Genomic DNA, 27,217 nt, shown 5'->3' on the forward strand with positions numbered 1-27,217 from the left:
TCCCCTCGTTCAAGCGATTTCAAATTGAGGCCATAAATTGTTCTTATTCATTGCATAGATTTACTGCATTTAAGGATATAAGTTTTTCAAATTTGCTCTTTTCGAGTGTCAGAGTAATTTCCTCGTCACATAGCAGTCGCCGTAAATTTTTTCTCTTGTCTTGTGCGGCCGTTACTTACAATGCCCTTCATTTAGCTTGATTCTTGATTAGCTGGCAGGGCGTGCAAAAAGAACTCCGCGCCAAACTTGTGACGTAGTAGCAAGTTATTGGGTGCAGTTGTTAATCCATATTCATCAGAAGTTGTGAAATTTTCAGCAGACCACGCCGGTCTGTCGCACAGTGAAGACGTGCCGTCTGTTGTGCTAAACAAACGCTACGCTCTGGAAGGAAGGAGACACAGGACCTCAGAAAGCAGAGAAACGAAAGCACTTTCATGACACTACAACAAAAGGTGAGCATTGCTTTTTGAAAAATATCACCGTAAGCACCTTCAGAGATCTAAACGAGTCGTCTTATCTCCGTTCAACGACGTAGCATGAATCAGTTGCTCGGTCTAAGTGGTTCCTCGACTCAGAATTTCACTGAATTACAGTGTTGGCTTCGATAAAGGCAGAGCAATGATTCTAGGATATTTTTAATGAAACGTTCGAATAAAAATGTTTTGCGTGCTAGCAATCTATCGATGACCTCATTTTGTATTTGAATGCTGCCACGTGGAGGTGTGACGAGTCTTCTTCAGTGGCATTTACTTCATTTCAAATAACATTTAAAAAAATGGTTTTGATGATTTCCCTTTTTCTTTAGCTGCGTCAGAGACAAAAACAATTTTTTAATTTTCGTCCTCGTGGAAAATAACATTCCCTGATCACGTCCGTATTTACAACTTTCAGGAAGAGCAATGACGTCAGAGGAGAGAGGATCAAAAGTTCTGGTCAAGAGAAGACTTTGGAGTCCCTGAATTCTTATTGGATACTGCAAAGATAAGAACTTTTACAACATCTTGTAATACCAGCAAAAATGGTGGCTCCTTAAATATCTAATAGTACGAAGTCTTCGCTCTTTCAACAACAGGCCATTCTACAGTTGTGTACTTAGTTGCCAAGTCTTTGATTTGGAGCGAGGCTGAAGGTGACCATGTTGTGATAGGGACTAATATCTAGTCAGCGTGATAACAAGGTAATTTATATTTGAAAAGCAGCAAGGTTTGTATCATAACAAGGTCACCCTTAGCTTCACTCCTGTTCAAAGGCTTGGCAACCAAGCACGCAACTGTGAAATGGACTATTGTCTTGGCATGAATCGACCTGATTACATGGTAATTGAATAGTTCTCATTTAGCCACCATTTTTGGAATAGCTTGTTGTATTACTGATTGTTATGCAGACCCTGAGCGATCATTTGATTTATTCGAGCTACCCGTTATAATTTGGTGTAATTAATCTCAGATAATCTGGTTGCTTTGAATTAAGGTTAGAAAAAACTGGAAACTGATATAATTCTGGCTACGGGAAAACTGACATTAAATGATCAATTTCGGAGCTCTGATCGCTCATTTCTTTGGTTTGGTTAGCTGTTAGTACCACAGTTATATCCTAGTTGATGTCACGCCAAGTTGGTATATTAAGGTGGCACTCCAACAAATTCGGCCAGACAAAGAGCAAATGGGATTCAACATTAAAATGTTTTGACGCGTTTTAATTTTTTGCATGTTTTTTAAGTCAAAAATCACATTGATGAGCACCATCGACTTAAATAATCTTCAAAGTCCTACTAGTTTTGACAATCAACCTTTTCATGCAGGACTTCTCTGACCTGGACGATCGTACTTCACGACTGACAACTGAATTATTCCAAGAGTAAAAGTTGGCTAAAACATATTATGCAATAGAAAATTCATTCTCGGCATAAAGTAAATTAAATTGAAATTTAAGAACCTTTTATTCCAAAAAGGAAGTATTTTTTTTTTATACACGAAGCAAGAATTTAGTAAAGTGCCATCTTAGATTGAATCCATTACTTTGTGCTATCAACTGGGATCGGTTTCCGTTTAAAATAAATATGTATTTTAAAACTATAATGCCTGGTCACGCGCTCGAGATCTTTAACGAAACTGATAAAGTTAAAATTTACCACCATATACACCAGTTTGAAATTAATCCTTTTTATTACGAAGAAGTACAATTTCATATTTAGAGAGGAGTTCATTCGGTAGAAACGAAGGCGGTAAATTGTTTGCTAATCTTTGAGAAATAGTTTACAGATTGCACGAAAATCAACTTAGACATGCGAGCCAGTGGTCAGTGCTCCGGGCTCCGAGTCGGACGACCCGGGTTCTAGTCCTGGCCAGGGCAAGGCGTTGTGCCCTTGAGAAAGCCCTTGCGGGAAAAAAAAATGCGAGCTCCGCTTTTAGGCTTGGTTAAATCTACATATTATTACGAAGAAGTACAATTTCATATTTAGAAAGGAGTTCATTCGATAGAAACGAAGGCGGTAAATTGTTTGCTAATCTTTGAGAAATAGTTTACAGATTGCACGAAAATCAACTTAAACATACGAGCCAGTCTATTGACCAGTAAACAATGAGAAGGTCTATTGGCGAAGAATCTTTGCTATCAAAGATCATAATTGTCTCAAACGAACAAAAAATGACATTTTTATTTGCTTATCATGATTATAAATTTTGATAAAACACGTTCTAAACGAACGTCAGATTCAGAAATGCAATTGAAATTTACAAATTTGGGGAATTTGATACTTCACCAAATCAAAACAGATACCATATTTTCAAATTTCGATTACGCCGAGTTTTATGGGAAATTAAGGAATTATAAACAGATTTGCTTATTTCAGAATTGAAATTTTTACAAAAGGGCCGTTGATTTTTACGAAACCAAAGCGCAAACTCGAATTGAAAATTAGTAGTATTCAAGTAAAAGTTTATCGAAAATAAATGAGGTTCCGTGTCCTGGCTTTAAAAAGATAGTTCTTCTGCTGGTTTATATAGAATCGTTTCTTTAATACGCACTTTCTATGAAGTCCACAAAGCTTGTAAATTAAATCGCGTTCGATCAAAGAATCACTTCCTACCCTTTGCACCAGGCATTTTGTTTTAAAATATATCGTAGTTAGTTATTTACTTTTTAGTGCAAGTGGAAGGAAGATCTTTTGTGCAGTCATTCGATGCAACACAGGAATACATAAAGAAAAACGATCGACAAAAATATGAAATTTGGATCTTAAAAATTAGCTCATATTTACAATAAAACAGAAATTGAACGTGTATAGCGACTAAATCTTTAAGAACAAATGTTACGCAGGGATTCATCGTAAATAACTTGGCTAAAATAGAATTCTAAGAGTCTGCTAAAATCAAATTTGAATAGTTGGCTTCAAATTTATAACATGTTGCATTTCCTTGGAAATTTTATTTAAGAAAATTGGAGCCTAATCATACAATGTTTTGGTTCTTGCGGCCTAATCAAACTAGGGTTTGTTCCAACAAATGATACCTTGTTTTTTTTAAAATGTTCCGCGAAGTTAGGCTAGGAAATTTGGAGCCCAATTGTGAATTGTCTTAACTCTTGTGGCTAAAATCAAATATTGAAAGAGTATGCTCCAATTATTCATAATATTTTCTTGTAAATTTAGTCAAAATTGGAATTGTGGCATAGGGGAATTTACTCAGTCTTTGGTAACTATTTTCGATTCTTCATTTACTTGTGTTCTGTGTTGCATTCGAAAACTGGCGGCTTTAAAGATCTTTACCCCGAAGGAAAACATTATAGCAAGTTAGGCCTTAAAACAAACTCTAAATTTCGAAACTTGTCTCAATTTTAGAGATCAATTAAATATTTCTAACAAAACGCCCTATAGCTTGCCCTGGTGCTTTTTGTGGGGAACGTCCACACATCATCTCGTGCAAAAAAAAAAAAAAGGCGAGTCAGATTATCAGTTGAAAGAAACAAAATAATTTTCTACACTTTTTTGATCTTTTATTAAGAGTGAGAAGAATTTGACGTTAACCATTCCAATTTTTTGCACGAGATGATGTTTTATTATATTTGGTGGGAATTTTTCAAAGGAAGTTTGTTAAAATTTTTGCCGAAAAAGTTGCCAGGGAAAACTCTGTGCAAATTCATCCAAATTTTCCCGCCAAAAGTCTTAGTATATACACGAAAAATTTTCCCTGACACCTTTTTTATTGATTCAATTACTTAAGTTATAATTATGAAACTTTGGTGGTTTATTAAGTAGATATTGAGAGACAATAAAAGTTGACATAAAAACAGATCTATTAACTTTATTGCTGATTATACAAGAAAATAAATATGCTTTTACTGCTAATGAAAAAAAAAAAAAAAACTGGCGCATGCGTACTTTAAGCACCGTATTTTTTCTAAGTCTTTTGGCGGGAAAATTCGCCACATTTGAACAGATGTTATTTACAGAATGAATAAAGAAAAAACTGGCGCATGCGTCCTTTAAGCACCCTTATTTTTTTTTTTAGCGGGAAATTTTTCATCTTAAATAGCCTATAACATCAATTGACTGACAGAAATTACGAGGTAATGTCTCCAGCCCTCGCTTTTGCCGTTTCAATCTTAGCTCTGACTCGCCTCATTTGTTTTGTACCTCTCATTAAACTGTGTATTGTTCTTGGATCACAGTCTTTCTTGTTTGATTTTGCTTGAAGCATCAAGAATATTCACCTGGCAGTCTGCAAGCAAATAGAGACAAACCACAAATTAACAAATGCAATAGATTTTAAACTTTGCCCTCTTAAGTGATAATAGTCCAGTGTTGGTTTGTCACAGAAAAACTTATTTAGTGTTAATTTAGTATTTGAAGCCTTGAATATTAAGGCCACAGAAATTAACGTGAGCGTAATCTGGATAAAACCATAAATTTCATACGGTCAGCAATGAACATTGTAATAAATTTTTAAACTTTGGTGGTTGGAAGGGTGTTAGTAGGGTTTTAACCGTCAGTCGTCAAAAATTCAACTCAGTCAATAGCCGCTTGCCAACAACAGTTTTAAATCTGGAAGAATCTTTAGAATGGTAAACTATTCCCCAGATTTCCAAAAAGGGCCCGTTTATCGTAGTTTCCAAGCATACTCTGGTATCAATCGAATGCAAGAAGATCCTAAAAAAGCACGAAATACTAACGCAGTATACAAATAAAGGGGTATCCGAAAGTGCACTAACGAACTGGAACGAATAAAAGAGAATCTTTAAAGTGCGCCAGATACTAACATGACAATCCAATGAAAAATAATCTGAAAAGAACACGAGATACTAACGTAACAATCAAATGAAATAGAATCTTAAAAGTGCGCGAGATACTGACGCAACAGTTTAATGAAAGAGAGTCTTAAAAGTAAGCAAGATACTACCGTACCAGTAGAGATACATACGTAACAACTGAATGCAAGGGAATTCTAAAAGTGCGCTGGACACTAACGTATTAATCTAATGGAAGAGAATCTAAAAAGTGTGCGAGATACTAACGTAACATTCGGGATACATATGTGATAATTGAATGCCAGAGAATCACGCGAGAATCAAAGCACGCGAGACACTAACGTAACAATCCAATAGAACAGAATCTTTAAAGCTCCTCCTAGCAATTAAATAAAGAGAATTCTAAAAGTGTTCGAGACACTAATGCAATAATCAGATGAACAGAAATCCTAAAAGTGCACGAGATACTAACGTAATACTCGGATGAAAAGGAATCCCAAAAGTGCGCGAGATACTAACGAAACACTCGGTTGAAAAGGAATCCTAAAAGGACGTGAAACACTAACGTAACAATCGGATGAAGATGAACTCTAAAAGTGCGCAAGATACTAACGTAACACTCGGATGAAAAGAAATCCTAAAATTTCGCGAGATACTAACATAACAACCTGAAGAAAAGGAATTCCAAAAGTGCGCGAGATACTAACGTAACACTCGGATGAAGAAGAACCCTAAAAGTGCGCGCGAGATAATAACTTAACACTCGGATGAAAAGGAATCCTACAAGTGCGCGAGATACAAACTTAACACTCGGATGAAGAAGAACCCTAAAAGCGCGCGAGATAATAACGTAACACTGGGATGAAAAGGAATCCTACAAGTGCACGAGATACTAACTTAACACTCGGATGAAGAAGAACTGTACAAGGGCGCAAGATACCAACGAAACACTCAGATGAAAAGGAACATAAAAGTGCGTGAAACACAAACGTACCAAGGGGATGAAAAGGAATCCTAAGAGTGCGTGAGACACAAACGTAACACTCGAATGAAAAGGACTCCTAAAAGTGCGTGAGACACTAACGTAACAATTGGATGAAAAGAAATCCCAAACGTGCGCGAGATACTAATGTAACACTTGGATGAAAAGGAATCCTAAAAGTGCGTGAGACACTAAGTTAACAATCAGATGAAGAAGAACTTTCAAAGTGCGCCAGATACTAACCTAACACTCGGATGAAAAGGAATCCTGAAAGTGCGCGAGATACTAAGGTAACAATCTGATGAAGAAGAACTCTAAAAGTGCGCGAGATACTAACGTAACAGTGGATGAAAAGGAATCCTAAGAGAGCGTGAAACTCTAACGTAACAGTGGATGAAGAAGAACCCTAAAAGTGCGCGAGATACTAACGTAACAAGCGGAAGAAAAGGAATCCTAAAAGTGCGCGAGATACTAACGTAACAAGCGGAAGAAAAGGAATCCTAAAAGTGCACGAGATACTAACGTAACACTCGGATGAAAAGGAATCCTAAGAGTGCGTGAGACACTAAGGTAACAATCTGATGAAGAAGAACTCTAAAAGTGCGCGAGATACTAACGTAACAATGGGATGAAGAAAAACTTTAAAAGTGTGCGAGATACTAACGTAACACTCGGATGAAAAGGAATCCTAGGAGTGCATGAAACTCTAGCGTAACAGTAGATGAAGAAGAACCCTAAAAGTACACAAGATACTAACGTAACAAGCGGAAGAAAAGGAATCCTAAAAGTGCGCGAGATACTAACGTAACACTCGGATAAAAAGAAATCCTAAGAGTGCGTGAGACACTAAGGTAACAATCGGATGAAGAAGAACTCTAAAAGTGCGCGAGATACTAACGTAACAACCAGAAGAAAAAGAATCCTAAAAGTGCGCGAGACACTAACGTAACACTCGGATGAAGAAGAACCCTAAAAGCGCGCGAGATAATAACGTAATACTCGGATGAAAAAGAATCCTAAGAGTGCGTGAGACACTAAGGTAACAATCTAATGAAGAAGAACTCTAAAAGTGCGCGAGATACTAACGTAACAGTGGATGAAGAAGAACCCTAAAAGTACACGAGATACTAACGTAACAAGCGGAAGAAAAGGAATCCTAAAAGTGCGCGAGATACTAACGTAACACTCGGATGAAAAGGAATCTAAAGGTGCGCAAGATACTAACGTAACACTCGGATAAAAAGAAATCCTAAGAGTGCGTGAGACACTAAGGTAACAATCGGACGAAGAAGAACTCTAAAAGTGCGCGAGATACTAACGTAACACTCGGATGAAAAGGAATCCTAAAGGTGCGCGAGATACTAACGTAACAACCAGAAGAAAAAGAATCCAAAAAGCGCGCGAGACACTAACGTAACACTCGGATGAAGAAGAACCCTAAAAGCGCGCGAGATAATAACGTAATACTCGGATGAAAAAGAAACCTAAGAGTGCGTGAGACACTAAGGTAACAATCTAATGAAGAAGAACTCTAAAAGTGCGCGAGATACTAACGTAACAATGGGATGAAGAAGAACCTTAAAAGTGCGCGAGATACTAACGTAACACTCGGATGAAAAGGAATCCTAGGAGTGCGTGAAACTCTAGCGTAACAGTGGATGAAGAAGAACCCTAAAAGTACACGAGATACTAACGTAACAAGCGGAAGAAAAGGAATCCTAAAAGTGCGCGAGATACTAACGTAACACTCGGATGAAAAGGAATCTAAAGGTGCGCAAGATACTAACGTAACACTCGGATAAAAAGAAATCCTAAGAGTGCGTGAGACACTAAGGTAACAATCGGACGAAGAAGAACTCTAAAAGTGCGCGAGATACTAACGTAACACTCGGATGAAAAGGAATCCTAAAGGTGCGCGAGATACTAACGTAACAACCAGAAGAAAAAGAATCCTAAAAGTGCGCGAGACACTAACGTAACACTCGGATGAAGAAGAACCCTAAAAGCGCGCGAGATAATAACGTAACACTCGGATGAAAAAGAATCCTTAAAGTGCGCGAGATACTAACGTAACACTCGGATGAAGAAGAACCCTAAAGTGCGCGAGATACTAACGTAACAATCGGAACATAAAAGTGCGTGAAACACTAACGTAACAAGCGGATGAAAAGAAATCCCGAAAGTGCGCGAGATACTAACGTAACACTCGGATGAAAAGGAATCCAAGAGTGCGTGAGACACTAAGGTAACAATCAGATGAAGAAGAATTCTGGAAGTGTGCGAAATGCTAACGTAACACTCGGATGAAAAGGAATCCTAAAACTGGGTGAAACACTAGCGTAACAATGGAATGAAAAGGAATCTTAAAAGTGCGCTAGATATTAACGTAACAATGGACTGAAAAGGAATCCTAAAAGTGCGCGAGATACTAACGTAACAATGGAAATGAAAAGGAATCCTAAAAGTACGCGAGATACCAACGTAACAATGGAATAAAAAGGAATCCTACTAGTGAGCGAAATAAGAACGTAACAATGGGATGAAAAGGAATCCTAAAACGTGCGCGCCAGAGGTACTAACGTAACAATGGAATAGAAAGGAATCCTAATAGTCTGCGAGATACTAACGTAACAATGGATTGAAAAGGAATCCTAAAAGTACGCGAGTTACCAACGTAACAATGGATTGAAAAGGAATCCTAAAAGTGTGCGCCGGAGATACTAACGTAACAATGGAATAGAAAGGAATCCTAATAGTCTGCGAGATACTAACGTAACAATGGTTTGAAAAGGAATCCTAAAAGTGTGCGAGATACTAAAGCCGGTGACACAATTAGCGATTTTATACGTCGATCGCGGGCACACCTGGCGAAAATCATAAGGCATATAAAAGGCATATAAGGCATATAAAATCGCCGATATCTGGCATATCGGATATTGGCGATTAAATCCGCCTGCAGTCGCCGAGTCTGCCTGTTCCCGCGATTTTCTCCTCTTTCCACAGCGAGTCGCCAGTAAAATTAATCAATCAAGGCGGCGATATTATCACATGGCTTTTCAAAACGGCGGAAGACATCGAAAATTGTTTCTGAACCGAAGAAAAAGAAGTCAATTTGATCACACTGTGGTCCGAAAGGCCATACTTTTTTGATGTAACGTCGAGCGACTGTGGTAATCGTCTTAAGAATGAGATCCAGGTCTTCGACCATATTTTTCTACTGTCCCACTTTTCAGAACGCTTCCTGGAGCGCTTTAGTTGCAAAATTATGGCAGCAGCTAACAATTTTTTTTGCTTCGCTGTCGCCATTTTGTTTGTCTACATTGGTTCACGCAATTTTTAAACGTCATCTGATGGAACCTGGAATCAAGGCTGAAGAAATGGGCCAAAAAAAAATCGCTAAGCGTGTTCGCAGCGATCTGTGACGATCAAATTCGCCGCAATCGGTGTAGAAAATCGCCAGGTGTGTCTCCGGCTTAATTTGGGATGAAAAGGAATCCTAAAAGTGCGCGAGACATTAACGTAACAATCGAACTTTAGAGAATCTTGAAAGCGCACGAGATACTAACGTAACAGTCGAACTAGAGAAAATCTTGAAAGTGCGCGAGATACTAACTTAACAATCCAATGAAAGAAAATCCCAAAAGTGTGCATATCATACAGTTGATGAAAAACTCTAAAAGCAATTTGAGAGACGGAAGCCAACTTTTGAGCGCACTGTTCAATTTGGTTGTGGTCTAATTCAACAGCTCTTGTCGATCGTCAATGATTAGGCTCGAATATTTACAATAAGTCATGTTAGAATGAAATTATATATAAGTTGATGATAAATCATGGGGAAAATTGAGAAACAAAATCTTTTCATGGAACATACTTTTCCAATTTGTTTCCCCCCAAGAGCTCCTACAATTTTCAATTTTAATTATTAGGTTCGAAGATCTTTACTAAACCATGTCAAAAAACGTTCTATGTAATTTGATAACAAACACAGGAAGAACTTTGACACAAAAACCTCTTCTGGGTATGGTGTTCACTTTAAATTTGATTAAGACTCAACTTCATAACACACAGACTCCAAGTGTTTGTCCAGTTTGTCTTACAGTTTGTAAGAAACTGTGAGACTATTAAACTTATCATATATTACAAAAAAGGAACAAAATTCAGAAATGATAACTGTAGGTAACTATAGATAATTTTGTTTTTGCCTCAGTGGATGAGACATTCAAACAGCCAGTTAATCTCCAAGGCCTTTATCGAAGGAAGTAATTATAATGGAAAAAATGTTTTTATTGGAGACTTAAAACAAATCATATATATAACTTAATTTGAGAAACGTAAGTAAGTACGTGAGCATGTTAAATTCTGTTTAGCCTAGGAGACGAGAAATTCAGGCTTAAGGTTGAACAAAATTTGACATCAAATGAAAACCTTCTTTAACATCTTATGACCATCATCCTGGGATATTCGTTTCCACAGTAACACGTGTAAGAAAATTTCCCGGCCTAGTATCTGTTGTAAGTCTCGCAAATGAATAAGCTCGGTGACTCCCTTTTCTTTTTATATCTTTACTGTCAAGTAAAGACTGCCTTGCAAAGTAAATCATCCTGAAAAAAAATAGAATATTCTTATTGTAGCCTGGGGCAGTACTACGCTACCTTGGAAGTTACAAAACTGGCAATCCTTACGTGAAAACAGGTTACTTTCACAAAAACATTTTGATGCGAGCAGGAATTCAAATACAATATTCGACAAAGATCCTGGATGAGCCCCTGGAAAGATTTACGAAACTTGCTTGGCTGGAGACTTATACCTTGTAAAATATTTGCACTCTCCTGGTGAGTAATACCATTACAAAGATCGAGAAAAAGTTGAATAATCGATATCAGTCTAACAATGACTCTCTAACCTTATAACTTGAAGATAATTTGATTGGCTAACCGTTGTTATGGTAACTTGATTAGTCAGGTGGATAGTCGTAACACGCACAATAATGACAAGGTATTTCTTTGACACTGGTGAATCAGATAAAAAGTACTTATGATTGAAATAATTCGTCAAACGAAAACTGCTGAAAAAAACTGAAAACCACCTCAATCGGAAAGAGATCAGAGAAATAAGACAATGAAGTTATTGATACATTTCTTAGTTTTCGGTAATTCTTCATTGTTGTCTGAGTTTGTTAAAATGTCCAACGAAGACGAATAGGCCCTCATGTAGAAAACTAATCTGTTATAAAAAGCCAATTATCTCACCTTGTTAGAAGTTTTCGTGTAGTTCTTTCCTTCCTTGACTTTCTTGATTTCAAAGTGTTCTCATTTTCTTGTCGATACTGTCCTATGGAGGAAAAAGAGACAAATAAATCGTTCAGAGCCACCACATTTTCTGCTGCATGAACGTAGAAAGATAGTCCTGAAAAAAATTACTCTAAAATCTAACAGTCTAATGCAGTGATGTGTCTTACATTCAAAATAGTAAGGAAAAATAAGACAAAAAAAAAAGCAAGTACTGCTCTGCTCGTCCTTTGTATAAAAGATGGGAACCAATCCTCTAATAACCAGAAACTGGAGTCTATGTTAAAATTTTTACACGATTATCCTCCTCTTCCCTCTCCTTCCTTGGCGGGTTTGAAGGGGGGGGGGGAGGGTAAGGCGGGAAAAATCAACTAAGTTTAAAATATACTTTAGGTAATCTGAATATAATCCGTTCAGGAATGAAAATAAGTAAATAAGCGAGAAGTACACTAACAATAAAGTACAAATTTCTCATGTTGCTACTGGGACACGTTCAAGAAGAACTGTCATGGCGGCTGCCACTAAGAATTTGTCCCACACTGAGCCATATGCATTACGTTCTTCCGTCTTACATTTGACTCGGTAAATTCATTTTACAAGGACCACAACGAAAAAGATGAATACTGTATTTCTATCCAAATGTACCTTTCCTTGGGTTATTTACCTGAAGAAAAGTGCTGACAAAGTGTAAAGCCGGCATGAATATTCGACATGGCATCTGAACTGCTTGACCCTGCATAGGAAATACCCGCCGACCTGAACAGGACAGGCAATATCCAACATAATAGGGTCGAAATGACGTATTTCTTGACTCCATGGAAGCTAAAAAAGACGCTCATATTTCTTGTAGTTCGTCAGCTCTTTCCACGTGCAAGACTGAGCGCAAATATGAATATTAATTTGGAAAACTATTTGTAATTCAAATGAGTTTTCCGACTAAAAAATGCTGGTTCAAAATAATCGACAGCAAGTTCTTCGGTCTCATACATTCAATTATAAAACAGAGTAAGATGCCTCAGCTCGCTTTAGACAGATTTTCAGCTTAAAGAAGTCCAATAAAGTACTGCAAATAGTGTTGTAATTCTAGCAACATCAACTCGAACTGAAATAAACTCGAACTCGAGACATTTTGCGTGAACAACAATTTTCCGTCACAACAGAAGTATACGATACAGGTGTTTCTGGTTATTAATTATCGGTTCAGCAGAACTCCCCGATATATAGACCTGTTTCCTTTTCCGTGGGCATTTCGAGTTCTCAAGATGTTGCTGTTTTTCAATCTGCACTACTGTCGACGAAATACGTTACAGACGAAGCTGTTTTTTCCGACTACTTTCCGACTGGATAAAGACCATTACATGATTTTAATACATATCGGTTACATAAATGCAATATCCCCAAGCCTCTCCAGTTGTTTTTCAGAGGAACATGAGAAGGAAGTTATTCCACCCATCCTTTACTTTAGTCGTTTCCGGAGCCCCCATGTGTTCATCAGTTTAGAGGGAGAAAAAGAGAGAAGGAAAAGAGATTGGGGCCAAACTTGGGTCCACTCTTCGATGACGTTTGTACTGTATATTTCAAAAACCAAACAGGAACAGGACGAGGGAAATAAGTTGCACGTTCACGTCCCAGCATGTTTGGATTAACAATCTCTGAATAAGTTAGCAAAAATGTTATGTTAGAAATAAACTCTAATAAGGAACTTTTTTAAATTGCTTTTCTGGCTTCTAATAATCATAAATTATTTGATGGCATTAAAACTTTTAAGTAAAGGATCAAAGTGATAAAACTGAGACGAAAAAGACCTACACCCCAGCTTCTCAAAATCGTTTGAGTATTTAAAATTAACGCTCACACAGATGTAAAAAACCTTACCACAAGAGTAAAGTATCCAAAAATACCACTGACCAAACTCCATCAATCAAGATAAGTACGTATCAGCCAATATCCATTGTAAGGTATCAGTAGGAATTTTTCAAACTTAATTACATCATTTTAGAGCAGTTTTCATTTGAGAGTTGGAAGTAATCTGGAGTTTCGTTGTTTTTGCTTTACTTCTATTTGTGATTGGTCCAGATAAAATCGCGCAACTCTTTCAACCAATCAGATGCAAGACTAAACCAATCACTACTCGTTTTCCCGCGCTTCAGGCGGTTTGGTTGGCTTCACTTCTTAAAAGTTCTCATTGGCTCTTAAGATATATTTTCCTTTCTTCTGATTGGCCGTTGTGATTATTTTGGTTTTGGTGCTTCGACATCAATCGGAAAGAGCTCTTACTGATCAAACTAAAAACAGTCAAACGATATGGCTGTATGCGGAGTCTCCTCAGATTTGTCTCGTAATTTACAGTGAAATATTTCGATACAGTAAATTTAGGTTGGTGTAACTCGATGTTATGTCGCCATCAATGGACCAACTTTGGACAGTTGTAGCAGAAAGTGAGTGCAAGCCTGTTGATGACGTCATTAGGACACGCCCAATGTCACATGACTCAGAACTAAAAAAACGGTTACGGTTCTCAAAAGTATGTGATTTCCTCCCAAGGAGGAGAGAGTCGTGTGTGACAAGCCCAAGTAACTACTCGAAAGAGACTGAGGGTTTAAATTTTAACTCCTAGAAGTGATTCCCTTGCCACTTTATTGCAGTTGCAATACATTAACTGGCAAACATCTTATGAGAACAGAAAATCTTGTCAGCTTAAGGGTATTACCTTGTTTAAAAATGGAATTCTCCTGTCTAGTTTACATAGAAATTTTGGCAGTCAATTAATTGGGAGTTAAGAGGGAGAGCATTATCAAAGAGAATGATGAGTGGCAGCTGTCCAACAGCTTGAACTTTTCCTGGAGGTAGCAGCATGGGCAAATGAAGGTCCAGGGTTCACATCCCACTCTGTCCACTTGATGGATTTGTTTCTGGCTAATCCCTTGTTCAACTGCTCTACTGTGCTTGTAAACAGCCAACTGGTTTGTCTCCTACCATTGTCATTTGAGTGTTGTTAATGAAGGGGCAATGATGAAAACTACAAGGTTACTGGTAATTGTGTCACCCTTATATACTGGTAGTCTTCTTGTTTAATGTCCAACATGGCACTGATCCACCTAACATACTCTTATCTGTTGACAATGGTTGTCATGATACATGGTACACTGAGATGTCACTCGTTACATCAGCCACAAATATACTCTCTCTCTGTGAACCAGATGCTATCCAGTTTATCTTGGATCCATGGTTAATTTCATGGGCAACACCAACAGCACTTGCATTTGCCTCAAGATTGGGCTCTGCACCTGAGGCACCATTGCATGTACTACCACATAAATTCCAAGTAACAATCCTACTGTCATCTCCACCTGACACCAATAAGTTGTTTGGGCGAAATCTAGCAAAGTGGACCTGTGTTACACTGGAAGAATGCTTTTTTAGACACTCATCAGGAATAAATTTTTTCTTGCCTTCAAACCTGAAGAGTTGGATATTGCCACTACCTGCAAAGGAAACCTTACTTCTCAAGTTTTTGTCAACAATTAATCATCACAAGGCAAAGGATAAGTTGACGAGAGTACTAAAATTATTTAGAGTACTAAATAATTTGACTGTAAAAGTATAAATCTCCTCAACAAGAAGACACGTTCATGTTTTAATTCAATAAGTTAATAACTATACACTGTAAGACAACTCACTAGTTATAATGCAATAGATAACATATAGTGTAGCAGATCAGATTGCAGCATATTTTATGGAATGCAAGTGGCAATGTATGAATACAAGTTGTCCTTAACATTTTTTGGGTTTTTTTTTTTTTAGTTAGTGGATAGAGTTACTGTGAGAGTAAGTGTTTTCCCCGCAGAAAAATAAAAATTAAAAAATGACCCTACAAGGGGTGAGACCTTAACCCTTTTGCACAAAGACTATTAACTACACCCCCTCCTCCCCCTCTCCCTAGGAATGTTCAATGCATTCCTTATGGTGTTTGACAACTAAATTTTGTTGTGCATCAATATATACATTTTTTGAATACCTAGTCCAGCTGCAAACATCCTCCCATCTCCTGCCATATGAACTGAGTGCACAAAAGGTGGGTTCAGGAAATAGGCCCCTTGATTGCTGTCCTCATCTAGCTCTTGGACATTAAGTTCCTGAAGTGCTCTCCCGGATGAGAAATCCCAACTGATAATTCTGTAATCCATAGACCCAGACAGTATTTCCCACGGTCTGTTGGGCCTGAACTGAACTGTTGAGCATATGTTATCATTTCTACCACGGAGGGTTTTGAACAACCTTCCTGATAGCACGTCAATCACTTTAATGTCACCGCTGTCATCGCACGCGGCAAGAAAACCTCCCTTGTAGTGAATAGCTACCTGGTTAATTTCATCTTGGTTAAATTCAAATTCACAAACAGTTGATGATGGATTTCTAAGATCATAACCAAACACTTTGTTCCTACATGATGCGTATAAACGTTCTGGATTTTTCACGCAAAAGCAGACACCATTGATGTCTTTCGAATCATCCAGCTGGGTCGATGTCGAAGGACATAAAAGTTTGTTATGAGATGACCCATCTTTTGACCAGACATTAAGTTCTCCTTCACCACCTGAAGCTACAACACCTTCTTTGTTCACATCTAGTGAAATAACATTTGATGTATGCCCACCAGTCCAAGTACTTTTTTGCATAATTTTGCAAGATTTGGAAAATGTTCTACTTTTCAATCTGCTCTTCTAAATGCTACACATTTCGTGACATTTCGTCACTTTTATCACGCAATCCTCTTCTAAGAGAAAACTTTATCCAAATTCGGCCATCTTTACCTAATTTGGATAAAGTGAGTCCACGCAACGCTGGTCAGTGTTGAAATCGGCGCCATTTTGTAAACCATTGTAAAGATTTGAAGAGGAAGAAATATCGCAATAAAAGCCAGAAATAACGCCAATTTTTTCATCTAAATTAAAGAATATAGAAGCCTGAAGATAACCATGAATCCTTTAACGTGAGTAAATCGATTGATCATCGTAGTTTCACGAAAATAGATACATTACTTATGGTCCGTCGGTAGATATGTGTGCGCTGTTGGCAGATAATGCAACCAACTTCCAAAGAGCGGGGCTTATGTTTTGTTAAGATCTCTCATTCAATATTTATTCTTTCGCTCGTGTTTGAAGTGCAAATGTACGCGTCGTTACAAGGTTACCAATCTTAGTCCAAGGTTTGTTCACACAGCTGTCAGTTCAGAGTTGAATTTCTAGTGATCAGTGTATTACTCTTCACAGAAACGTCAAAAACATTCAGAAAATGAATGAAAGGATGTTGGAGATGGGTGTGGAGGACAGCCAGGCATGGCACAAGCAGTACAAAGATAGTGCTTACGTCTTCATAGGTAACGCTGATTAAAAGCTTTCATACCCACCGTCAAAATGAGCTACCTTGCCACTGATAACCAATTTCATTGTGCCTTTCATTTTCTGTGCACAAAATGCTGCCCAAGATAACCTTTACCATTATGCCCCTTTTTAAGACACAGACCAGTGAGTAAAAATTCATTGAAACTGCTTTAAAGAAAACTTTAATTGCAGTAAAGTAGCCAATTATGAGAGGGATTTGTGGAAAAACTCAGGAAGATGCAACCTCCTAAATGTGAGGGGCTGGTCTATGCAGTATAGTAGAACTCTGGGAATGTATGTATGCATGTAATTTAATCCAGGGGTTTCATTAAAAGCTGGTTACCATTGGTCTGCTGCCACTTTTGAGACCATGTATGGCCATTTGTCTAGCATGTGTGAAGGCTCTCTTGTTTGGATGTTGCCATTCAGCCCCCTTTTTTGGCCACAGCTGCCTATCACAACATTGGCAGCCTGTTATGAAAACCCCTGGCTTATTGATGGATGCTGTCAGTTGCTCATGTCATGCACTCTTGCAAATACATGTCCTTACATTAACTGTAAGCTCTCTCTTTGCAGGTGGCCTACCTTTTGATCTCACTGAGGGCGATGTCCTGTGTGTGTTTTCACAGTAAGTTGTCAGATTTCTGATTGATAATTTCTCTTCACTCACATTAGTTTGTTTACTGTTAAGATGGCCACCTTTTGCTGATGTTCAAGTTTCTCTAGCAGCAGTGTTGTTTAAAAATTTAGATATCATGAAGATGATGATGACTGCCATTTAGATTGTGAAAATGTCTGTCACTTCTACAAACAACAAACATGGGTATTAAATAACTAAAATGTTAACAATGGGGTCAATCTTCTAAATCTATTAGCAGTGCTTCTTTCAGAAGCAAACCATTTTTTGTAACCAATTAAGCCTCTTGAACCTGCTCAAAAATTGTCTATTTGCATAATTCTGTCTATTTGGATCATTGTTTTCTCACTTTGATTTGGCATTTATGGATAGGTATGGGGAAATTGTGAACATAAATCTGGTGAGAGACAAGAAAACTGGAAAATCAAAAGGATTTTGCTTTTTGTGTTATGAAGACCAGCGAAGCACAATATTAGCTGTGGACAACTTCAATGGAATCAAGGTCAGATTTTCCACTCATTAATGTTTTCAAAGAGGAAACAGTCATAATTAATCATACTATCAACTGACTGAGTATTAATAAAACTCTCAGTATTCTGCAAAGATTCTGGTTTGGGACACTTTCATATTGCCTCCTTAATATTAGTATATGTATCCTCCTTATTGTTCTCCCTAGTACATTTCCTAAGGTTCTGATGAGAAGAATTTGTTCAACAATCAAGATATTCTTTAATTATCATTTCATCTACTTACTTGACCTTATGAGTGATTGGGGGGTCATGTTATAAAGAGCAATTGGATGCTATTCACTAGTTTGTATTACATTATGTTTGGAGCATGCCCTTTTTTTATTTTAATTCCTGTAGTACACTGTACAGTTTTTAAACTTACAATAGGATTGTTTGTGTCTTTTCTAAAGCTTGGTGGCAGAATAATCAGAGTGGATCACTGCTCAAATTATCGAAGACCATTAAGTGATGAAAAGGATGAACATGGGAAAAGAAAGGAGATTATTGAGGAAGGCTGTGCCCCTAAAACACCTTCACCATCACCACCAGCCTCAGAAGATGAGGAGATCCTTGAACTACCAAAGAAAAGAAAGAAAGAGAAAAAAGCAAAGAAAGACAAGAAACTCAAAGAAGAGAAAGTGCAAAAGAGAAAGAAAATGTTGTCCAGCTTAGGGCAAAAGGATCTTGAAGAACCTACCAGTAAAAAGAGAAGTGTGCTTGGGTCTGATAACAAAAGGGAAGGGAATGACAGAGATCTGTCTCATGACCGTGATTTGCGGAATGTGAAAGCTAGTGTAGTGCACGACAGTGGACGTGATCAGGATTTTAGAGACCATCACACTAATAAACAGGGTAGAGATTCAAACAAACATGTCCGCGATGGGCACATCCGTGATCGTAAGCGTGAGCGAGAAATTAATGAAAGCGATCGTGAAGCACGCAATCGTGAACAATATATTCGTGAGCGTGACCGTGAAGCACATACTCACGAATTCCGTGACAATCACATAACTAGTAACCGAAAGGAGCACAGAGACAGAGACTATCGCAACTCATCGCGTGACAATAGAGGGCATGAGGTAGCTGAAAGAAAAAGAGACAGGTTCAATAGGCCAGGAGATCATCGAGATGAAAGTAGGAAGTATGAGAGACGGGACAGAAATAACTTCAGTGATCGAAGGGACAGAAGATGACGGGTTTCAAACCAAATTGTTCCCAGTTCCTAAAAAAACTTAGGTTTGAAAGCAATACCAAACAAAATTGTTGCTTCATGATTTTATTGTAATAAAATATCCATTTACATTTGATAAAGAATTTTTTTGATACCTGAAAATCTTATAATTCATGGTAACTCAAAGAAATTATAGCTTTAGATTGTCAGTAACTTGGAATTTACCACACTGTAGAAAGGTTTTCCAAATACATGACTAGCACATGTAGAAAAAATTGAACTTCAACATACTGTATTTTTTTGTAACATGCAAACTATGCAATTTTATTTGTTTTATATTATGCAATAAACCGCTTTTTCAATTGGTGACCCACACAGGATGATGGGAGAACATGAGAAAAGTTTGAAAAATCACGAGCCAGAGGCGAGTGATTTACAACCTTTTTGTTGTTTTCCCAACATCACACAAAACCAATAGGATAAGCCATCTAATGCTTTTATAAAATAAACTTCAATTTTTCTCTGAATTTACCATTGCAAGACACAATAAGTGTTTGACCAATCAGGGTGCTCGGTTATTTTAGAAAATGCCTTTAACCCCGGTTTCAATAGCAAAGCAGCATTGCAGGGAGATTGGATATTGGTGTAAATCATTTTTCTTCTGCATGTGAAAGTCTGTAAAAATGATGACTGAGGCAGAAGAGCACAAAGTAGCAAGTTTGGATCTGAAACCTTAGAGTCCACACGTTATTGAGGGAGACACAAAACGACTTGAACATCACTGCAAGTCTTTAGAAGACAAATTGATTTGACTTCATGCAGTCATTGACATGAGATGATGTTCAATTAATGATACAGAAACAAAACAGTGCATGACAATGGTCTCTAGTCATAAGTATAGCAGAGCCTTTGGAAGGTTAAGGGTTTAAAGGTGAAGAGAGGGTTTGCCACTTGTCAATTGCAGATATCCCATGGGCAGGCCCTTGTGATAAGCACTACAGCACAAGCATTTCTTTGTCTTCCAGAAAGGTTAAATACTTGGGGGGGGGGGGGGGGGTTCCGAGGTGTCTGCCAAACCCCTCAGAAACCTCTTACCAGCTCCCGTTGCACAAGCCCTCACAGGCAAAGAAATGCTTATGCCACAAGTTAATAATGACAGCTTTTCTTGCAGGCTCTGTCAGATATGGTTAAATTCATCTTATCACGAGGACTTACTAACCCTATCAGAGCTCCTCTATCTGATATCATGGACCTTATCATTCCATTAGCCCTAAATAACAGAGAGATGTTTGTATTCAATTAACAGCAATGTGTTTGTGTATTCTAACAGTCCTAGTCTCAGAGTTGTATGTCTTGCTGCCTTCACTTCTGTCCATGCGAAGAGGAAGAGTACTGGTTGCAAGAGAAGATACCTCCCAATATAAACTCCTTGATAAAAAGAGTCTGTATAGCAAAAGGATTGACATGGACTGAGCAGTCAACAAGCCCCATGTGATAACCTGAAATCAACAGATATATAAGTATTTATGAATGTTCAGTTTCAAGTTAGTTCACTTCTAACAGTGTAGGGATAGCAGAAGCTGGGGGAGGCAGGGGATGGGAGTTTGCTGCAGATGGGGTCATATTTTCACTTCTGGATTGACTATAATGGTGTTACATGTTTAAAAGAGTGAATAGAATGGGGTTGTGAATTTTCAGGATTTTGGGGGTAAGAAAATTCTTGTAGGTAGGGTCAGTTAGCAAATTACCAGAAAGTTTGTATTGAAGGCAAAAAGTAAAGTGATCTAAATTCAAATCAACAAATGAACCAATTTATTTTAGGTTGGTGTACATAAGGTTTTATGGACAAAAAGTGACAAAGTTGGGATTGCAAAAAATCACATTTTGCCAATAAGTGACCCAGATGGTCTATAAGCAGCCACAGAATAGACTATGATAAGGTAGGGGTTTTGAGGGGCCTGCAGCATATACCCAATCATACACTATTTCAAGTAGCAGTAATCACATTTAACCTTTGAGAAATAAACCACCCCTTATCATGTCCTGTTCAAAAGTGAGTTGTTTATAATCAAACCTATTTGTGATACACTGTACCTTGATCTGAATTTAATCATAGTTACCTTAAATCTTGAATGAACAGGTAATACCAATGACAAAATTGCTAAAGCTGGGTATGCTAAAAGCCATGTCAAACAACACTGAAAACAAAAATGCAGTTACCTTAGTTTTTATGAACTACCTCAGTCTGCAACATGAAACATGGGGTACATGTATATGCATCATTAAAACATGATACCCACCTTTGCAAACTTATTATAAAATTCCCTACGGAGTGTACTTCGTTCTTCTGTGATTTTCTTACTAATGTTGACACCAAAGCCACCAGCTATCAAAATTTTTATAAGAACTAAAAGAAGAGTCATATCCCAAAATGACAACATGACCTGCAAATAAAAGCAGATGATAAATTAGGGTAGGCTGTCATAATTAAAATTCTAATGGCAGAAATCCTTCTTTTGTAAATTTTTCCCAAGCACAATTCAAGAGAAATCAGAGATAAAGTTGGTGCCACAAAAGCCCTTGCAAACTGAGTTCACAAAGGTTCATTTTTTTAAAAATCTTAAAATTCTAAGACTTTCCATGATGTGTTCCACAACCTTATTGATGTATTCCATTACCAGTAATTGAGATCTTGCTTCCCAAATGAGGAAAAAGTGAATATGTCAAAAAGGCATTTTATGTTGTTGTTGAATAATGAGATTAATTTTATAATTAAAAGAAACTGTAGTGCTATGTTTGTAGGGGTATAACAACATAATTTGGTTTCATCATCTGAGTAGGTGATGTGAATTGGTCACCATAAAGAGATTCTTAAGTTGACATTTCCAGCATCAGTTTCAATCAAATAACTGTGTCAAGTGTTAGTTTAGGAAGTGGTTGGCAACCCACCTCAAAACCTGAAACTACAATAACACCAATATTAATCTGCTTCATTTGTTTTGGATCCAGAGTTGAAAAAGAAGAACTCAGAGTCCATCCTGTAGATAACTTGGCCATCATCAATAACATCTGATATCCTGCAAGGCCATTAGCTGCTGTAATAAAATATTGAATACAAAAGATTAAAGTTTTTGTTGGATTTACCCCAGAAGGGAAGAGGTCATGGTCCTGATGTTTGGCCTGAAAGGGTATGGTGTGACCTGCTCAACAAGAAGTACTTTGCAAAGGTTTGATTCTTGCATTGTGTATACTATATCTCTATTTACCCTCTTTGACTGGAATCAAGAGTCTTTAATATGAGGTGAGCATTAGCAATGTACAATCTAAATGGAATGAGGGAGAAGGAGTGAATTTCATATGGTAGTTATAATTAGGAGAAGTTGTTTAACAAACAAGAGCTTCTTGAGTTTGCGATCATTTCCTTAACTCTCGTAACCTTAATGTTTGATTCAGAGGTGATACTGTTGGGAGAAATTAGATTCTTACAACTCTTAAGGGTTTAAGAATTAAGTCTGTTCTCCTTGATGAGATGCTTATAATGCATCTCTATTCATGGGAATGGCAATTGAAACAACTTAACCCTTTAACTCCCAGACCAAATTTGTAATTCTCCTTACTGTCAACCATATGATTCTTATAATGTTAGCTCAGAGAATTTAGTACTGGATCAATGAATTATCCAAAAAATTTATAGTTTTCTTTATTCTCATCACTTGTCTGGTTGATATTGTATTGATATTGTAAGAAGAAAGTCTGTCTTGGTCACTCATGGGAGCTAAAGGGTTGAGTGTAGTAAGAAGACTATGTGTAATAAAGTAACTTTCTTTCACAATGTTTACCTGTGGAGAGATTATCAAGAAGAGGATAGCCTTCACCATCCTTGGAATATCTAGGGTTTAAAAAATTGTAACAGTTAGAATAATCAAGTGATTACATGCTTATGATTAAAACTTTCACCACAAAATCTGTGCAAATGAAAATAAAAATTGTGAATACCTGTAGATATGAATGAGAGTGAGAAAGTGTCCTATGCCTTGGTAAATCAGGGCTATTGACAGCATTTTGATCACCTAAAGATTACACAAAACAAGAATGTCTCAACAGTAATATTTTATTGAGGCCAGTCTCATGTGTGGATATAATTAAAAGCAAATATGGATTTTAAGTGGACTCTTAAAATAATGTAAAAGACTGTCCACAGTAGGTTGAGGTTTTGACACTGTTGGAACCTGGACATGATTCAACTTGGCATGAAGTTGCCAAGATTCAGGCTCTTACAGCAGATTTTTGGTAAATTCTTGTGCAAGAAACACGAGTGACACACACCAGGCCAATTAGCTACCAATACTCAAAATTGCATTCAAGAATGAGACACATGTATTGGTAGTTTTGAAATTCAGACTGAAAATATCAGACAATGAAACAAAGTGGACTAATTGTTTAGCTAAGATCCACACATTTATCCATTAAATTAAAAATTTTAAAAAAATGGCTTTGGGCCCATAGAGCTACCAGGACTTTCAAGAAACTGGTTCTGGGGTTCAAAATGAAACATCTTAATCTGCAATGCTATGCACTACAAATCTGGCCTTCTTTTATCACCAGAAAGGAACAATGACAGCAAACACAACCAACTAAGCAAAATCATACTATTTTAATTTGACATAAAATTCCTTTCCGTAGCAGTAAAAGGAATGCTTGATCTTTAGTAAGAAGAACTGATAACTTGACCAAGGTTAACCCTTTTACCCCTAAGAGTCACTAGCATAAAATTTCTCCTTACGGTTTCACCCTGGAATCACACATTGAGGTAAAAGAAATGATCGCAAACTAAAGAAGCTCTTGATTGTTAAACAAATTCTCCTTGTCAGCACCTTAGGAAATGTATAGAGAACAGCGTGGAGAATATGCATAATGATGTTAAGGTGAAAAGGGTTAATACAAACATACCAAGTGCATGGGTCCTCCTTTCTGTATAGTCTGCCACAGACGCTGACCATAAGCTATTGCTCCAGCAAAGTAAAGGAATGCCAGCACCTCATAGAATGAAAGCAAACCTGTAAATAAAATAATAAAATCCTGTTGCTCCTGAAAATATACTGATGAGGCTTGCAATTGGAAACAGAAGAGGAAGCAAGTATAACCTCTGATGGATGAACATTACATCTTGGGGAAAGTGGCAACACTCTTGGTAATTTCTTCCTGTTTTGTTGTACAGAAACTGGGAGAAACTACTGGCCACTTAAGAATGGCAAAGGACTTAATCTGGTTACCATCAGATTCAAAACATGAATTGCTTGGATTCTGGAGCCTTCCTAATTTTTGTTCCAGAACAAGAATTCTTCATCAGAACTTCCACAAACCCAGATACTGTAAAGTTTAACTCATTTTACAATACAAATGCTGACCTGTCTCATCACAGCCACAGTGATTTGTTGGTTTTCCACCAGAATCAGGATTAAGCATTTCTAAAGTGAATGCAATGTTATCAAGAGCTGGCACACTAGGGTCACAGGTCACAGAATCCGCATACAGAACATACCATACCTTGGGGTCATCCCAAGGGGAAAACTTATTTTCTCCTGATGTAGTTTCAAGTGCAACTGAAAGAGGCCCAGCAATAGTGGTTAAAAAGGATCTCCATAATTGATAATTCATTAATGGCTCAATTATAAGTATAAATCATCCAAGTTAACCCTTTAACTCCAAAGATCTGATTGTTAGTTCACCCCTCTGGCTGCTACACTTTTAATTTCTAGTTCATTCAAGATATCAACTTCTCTCTGACAAGTTCGAGTTTTCTCATTACCTGTTTGCTGGACAATGTATGGATCTTAAAGGGAGAGGTTATATGTTGGTCATTTCTTGAAGTTAAAGAGGTCTGTCATACATTGTGTGCAGACCCTAAAATATCTGATAATGTGGAAGGGACATTCTCTATGTGCATTTATAATAAAGTTTGGATATAACGCGCGCTGTCATTGGTTGAAAGAGCGTGCTCTATGAGAGTATAGAACATAGAGCTGAGCTACAGCTGTTACGCCATCTGCCAATTGTACTATGTTCGAGCTTTTCCAGGACTTCTTTTTAGCTTTTTTCCGATAATTGAAAGTGAAATTTCGGAACTGAAGCGAGCCGGCAAGTAGCGACAGAAGAATCAAACAAAGGTTTGTAAACATACCAGGTGCCGTAATTTTACTTACGCACTCAAGAAGTGGGAAGAAACACTCGACTACATCTCGTGTTTCTCCCTACACTTCTTTCGTGCTCTAGCCGCTTCCTGCGTGCTTTATAACAGAACAGAGCACAGTCAAGGCTTCTCTATTTGTTAAACAGAGAGAGTCTTTACCATTCATGAGTATCAAACAAATAAAGTTGTTCGACTTACATGAATATTGAGCCATATCAAGCCTGTTCTGACACTGTGATGTTTGCTCCACCAATGGCCATTTCTCGTCAAGGAAAAAATACAGCTTTCCACTTGAGGTTGTGTTTAACTTAAAAGTAACCAGGGCATCACCTAATGTACATAATGATATGACAAGAAAAATTAAATCAACAAGCAATCACTAGAATCTCTCGAGAACTGCTCCACCTCAAAAGCGTCATCTATGTGTTTCGGGAATGACAGATACACATTTAGCTGGCCATCATGGCTCATGCTTTCCGTGGCCATTTTCTGAGGAAAATCACAGAAGGGCGAGTTTAAATAATATTCATATAACATAGCAATACGTGGTGAACTGGCGGTAAGCACATCTAACAACCCAGAAATCAGCTGTCGCGAAAATTCGCGAAAGCTGAAATTCTTCCTGCTCACACACACCTCTGGATAATAAAACGAGTGTTTCTTGAAATTGCGTCTCCTGTTATCGTAGGTTAATAAATGAAAAGACAAAAATTCATTCCCAGCTGAATTAAAACTTACCGTAAAAGCAGAACTTAGTCAGATACTGACCCTGATACATTCGGGCCGAACGAGAGCTGAAAACACCGCGCAAGGTTCTACAATTTACGATCATTAGGAAGCTAAATAAAACTAGCACCAGGAAACAGAGATTTGGCATAATGATATCTTTCGTGAGAAAGAATATCTAAAGAATTAATTTGCGTCAAATACGCATTAAATGACCATTTGTCTGAGGAATGTATCTCTGCGTCTGTCCATCCGCCATGTTTTAGTTAAAATAATTTACGCTTGCGCGTTCGGTTGCCACGTGTACTTGGAAATCTAAAACCTTGGACTGGAGGATTGTAGTAGTGGATGGTAACCAGCCACTATGTTGAACTTGGAACATAGGAAATTGACCTAGAAAAAAGGCAAAGTAAAAATCAGTGAGTAGTAAAAACTGGAAAAATAAACAAAAAACAACAACAAAATACGACAAAACCAACAGAAAAAAGAACAACAACAAAAAACGCAAAAATAAAAAAGTAGATTTAGTTTTAATTTCTTTGAAATTGAAAAAAGACACAAATAGAGATACGGTTTCCCAAAAGAAAATGTCCAGTTGACAGTAAAGAACTCGAGTCATGAAAAAAAAACAAAAAAAACCCAAGATTTCGTCCAAAGATTACCGATTCGACTGAATGCAAGGATATTTACATACGCGTATCCCGTTATTTTACACTGGTTGCATGGTTATTACAGGCAAAACATTTCATATCTTATTTGCAAAGGAACTTACTTTCTTTTTTATTTTAAAAAATACGAAAATTTTCCAAGAAAATTGCACCAGGCAAATAACCTTTTTCTACATAATTCAAGATCGTTTTGCATAAGATTTGTTGGAGGCAAACAAAAAATCAGCAATATGCATTTTTAAGTGCACGATAAGGCATTAGTGGTGGCATCATGGTCGTTTTTTTTTATTACCAAAGTGAAATACGATAAGGTGCATCACCAAATTACCAGCCACAACAGAGATTGTACCATTTTAACAAGAATGTATATTTGCTTTTTATGAGTCAAAGGGTGAAGCGATCGCTCTCTACTTGTTCG

At 37.5% G+C, this 27,217-nt stretch overlaps 3 protein-coding genes and 1 long non-coding RNA gene across 4 annotated transcripts; 1 reads left to right on the forward strand and 3 right to left on the reverse strand.

The window, feature by feature from the left end:
• Positions 1-4,398: 4,398 nt before the first annotated feature.
• Positions 4,399-12,603, reverse strand: LOC136282009 (uncharacterized). Its single transcript, XR_010718032.1, has 3 exons — positions 12,179-12,603; positions 11,476-11,557; positions 4,399-4,718 (listed from the first exon to the last, which is right to left on the reverse strand). It is a non-coding gene; the product is annotated as an uncharacterized lncRNA (long non-coding RNA).
• Positions 12,604-13,173: 570 nt separating this feature from the next.
• LOC131793742 (WD repeat-containing protein 53) lies at positions 13,174-16,247 on the reverse strand. The gene is made up of 2 exons (XM_059111223.2): positions 15,533-16,247; positions 13,174-14,999 (listed from the first exon to the last, which is right to left on the reverse strand). The coding sequence occupies exons 1-2, from the start codon at positions 16,191-16,193 to the stop codon at positions 14,644-14,646; spliced, it is 1,017 nt and encodes a 338-aa protein (XP_058967206.2). The 5' UTR covers positions 16,194-16,247; the 3' UTR covers positions 13,174-14,643.
• Positions 16,248-16,379: 132 nt separating this feature from the next.
• LOC131792945 (RNA-binding motif protein, X-linked 2-like) lies at positions 16,380-19,318 on the forward strand. The gene is made up of 5 exons (XM_059110363.2): positions 16,380-16,507; positions 16,788-16,894; positions 17,475-17,526; positions 17,908-18,037; positions 18,455-19,318. The coding sequence occupies exons 1-5, from the start codon at positions 16,494-16,496 to the stop codon at positions 19,235-19,237; spliced, it is 1,086 nt and encodes a 361-aa protein (XP_058966346.2). The 5' UTR covers positions 16,380-16,493; the 3' UTR covers positions 19,238-19,318.
• Positions 19,319-20,055: 737 nt separating this feature from the next.
• Positions 20,056-26,389, reverse strand: LOC131793610 (integral membrane protein GPR180-like). The gene is made up of 10 exons (XM_059111042.2): positions 26,144-26,389; positions 25,604-25,735; positions 24,624-24,818; positions 24,166-24,272; positions 23,212-23,285; positions 23,055-23,104; positions 22,165-22,310; positions 21,516-21,659; positions 21,336-21,413; positions 20,056-20,714 (listed from the first exon to the last, which is right to left on the reverse strand). The coding sequence occupies exons 1-10, from the start codon at positions 26,280-26,282 to the stop codon at positions 20,511-20,513; spliced, it is 1,269 nt and encodes a 422-aa protein (XP_058967025.2). The 5' UTR covers positions 26,283-26,389; the 3' UTR covers positions 20,056-20,510.
• Between the last annotated feature and the right edge of the window lie 828 nt (positions 26,390-27,217).

The sequence above is a fragment of the Pocillopora verrucosa genome, chromosome 6, assembly GCF_036669915.1.
Source record: "Pocillopora verrucosa isolate sample1 chromosome 6, ASM3666991v2, whole genome shotgun sequence".
NCBI classification, from domain to species: Eukaryota; Metazoa; Cnidaria; class Anthozoa; order Scleractinia; family Pocilloporidae; genus Pocillopora; species Pocillopora verrucosa.

Excerpts from the sequence above, each read along its gene's own strand:
- LOC131793742 (XM_059111223.2), bottom strand. The coding sequence starts at position 16,193 with ATGCAAAAAAGTACTTGGACTGGTGGGCATACATCAAATGTTATTTCA. Across the intron at positions 15,000-15,532 it reads GATGTTTGCAGCTGGACTAG|GTAGTGGCAATATCCAACTC; the intron begins GTATTCAAAAAA and ends TTTCCTTTGCAG.
- LOC131792945 (XM_059110363.2), top strand. Across the intron at positions 17,527-17,907 it reads GTCCTGTGTGTGTTTTCACA|GTATGGGGAAATTGTGAACA; the intron begins GTAAGTTGTCAG and ends ATTTATGGATAG. Across the intron at positions 18,038-18,454 it reads ACAACTTCAATGGAATCAAG|CTTGGTGGCAGAATAATCAG; the intron begins GTCAGATTTTCC and ends TCTTTTCTAAAG.
- LOC131793610 (XM_059111042.2), bottom strand. The coding sequence starts at position 26,282 with ATGCCAAATCTCTGTTTCCTGGTGCTAGTTTTATTTAGCTTCCTAATG. Across the intron at positions 21,660-22,164 it reads TTGTAGTTTCAGGTTTTGAG|GTCATGTTGTCATTTTGGGA; the intron begins GTGGGTTGCCAA and ends TTTTATTTGCAG. Across the intron at positions 21,414-21,515 it reads TTTATAATAAGTTTGCAAAG|TGTTGTTTGACATGGCTTTT; the intron begins GTGGGTATCATG and ends TTTTGTTTTCAG.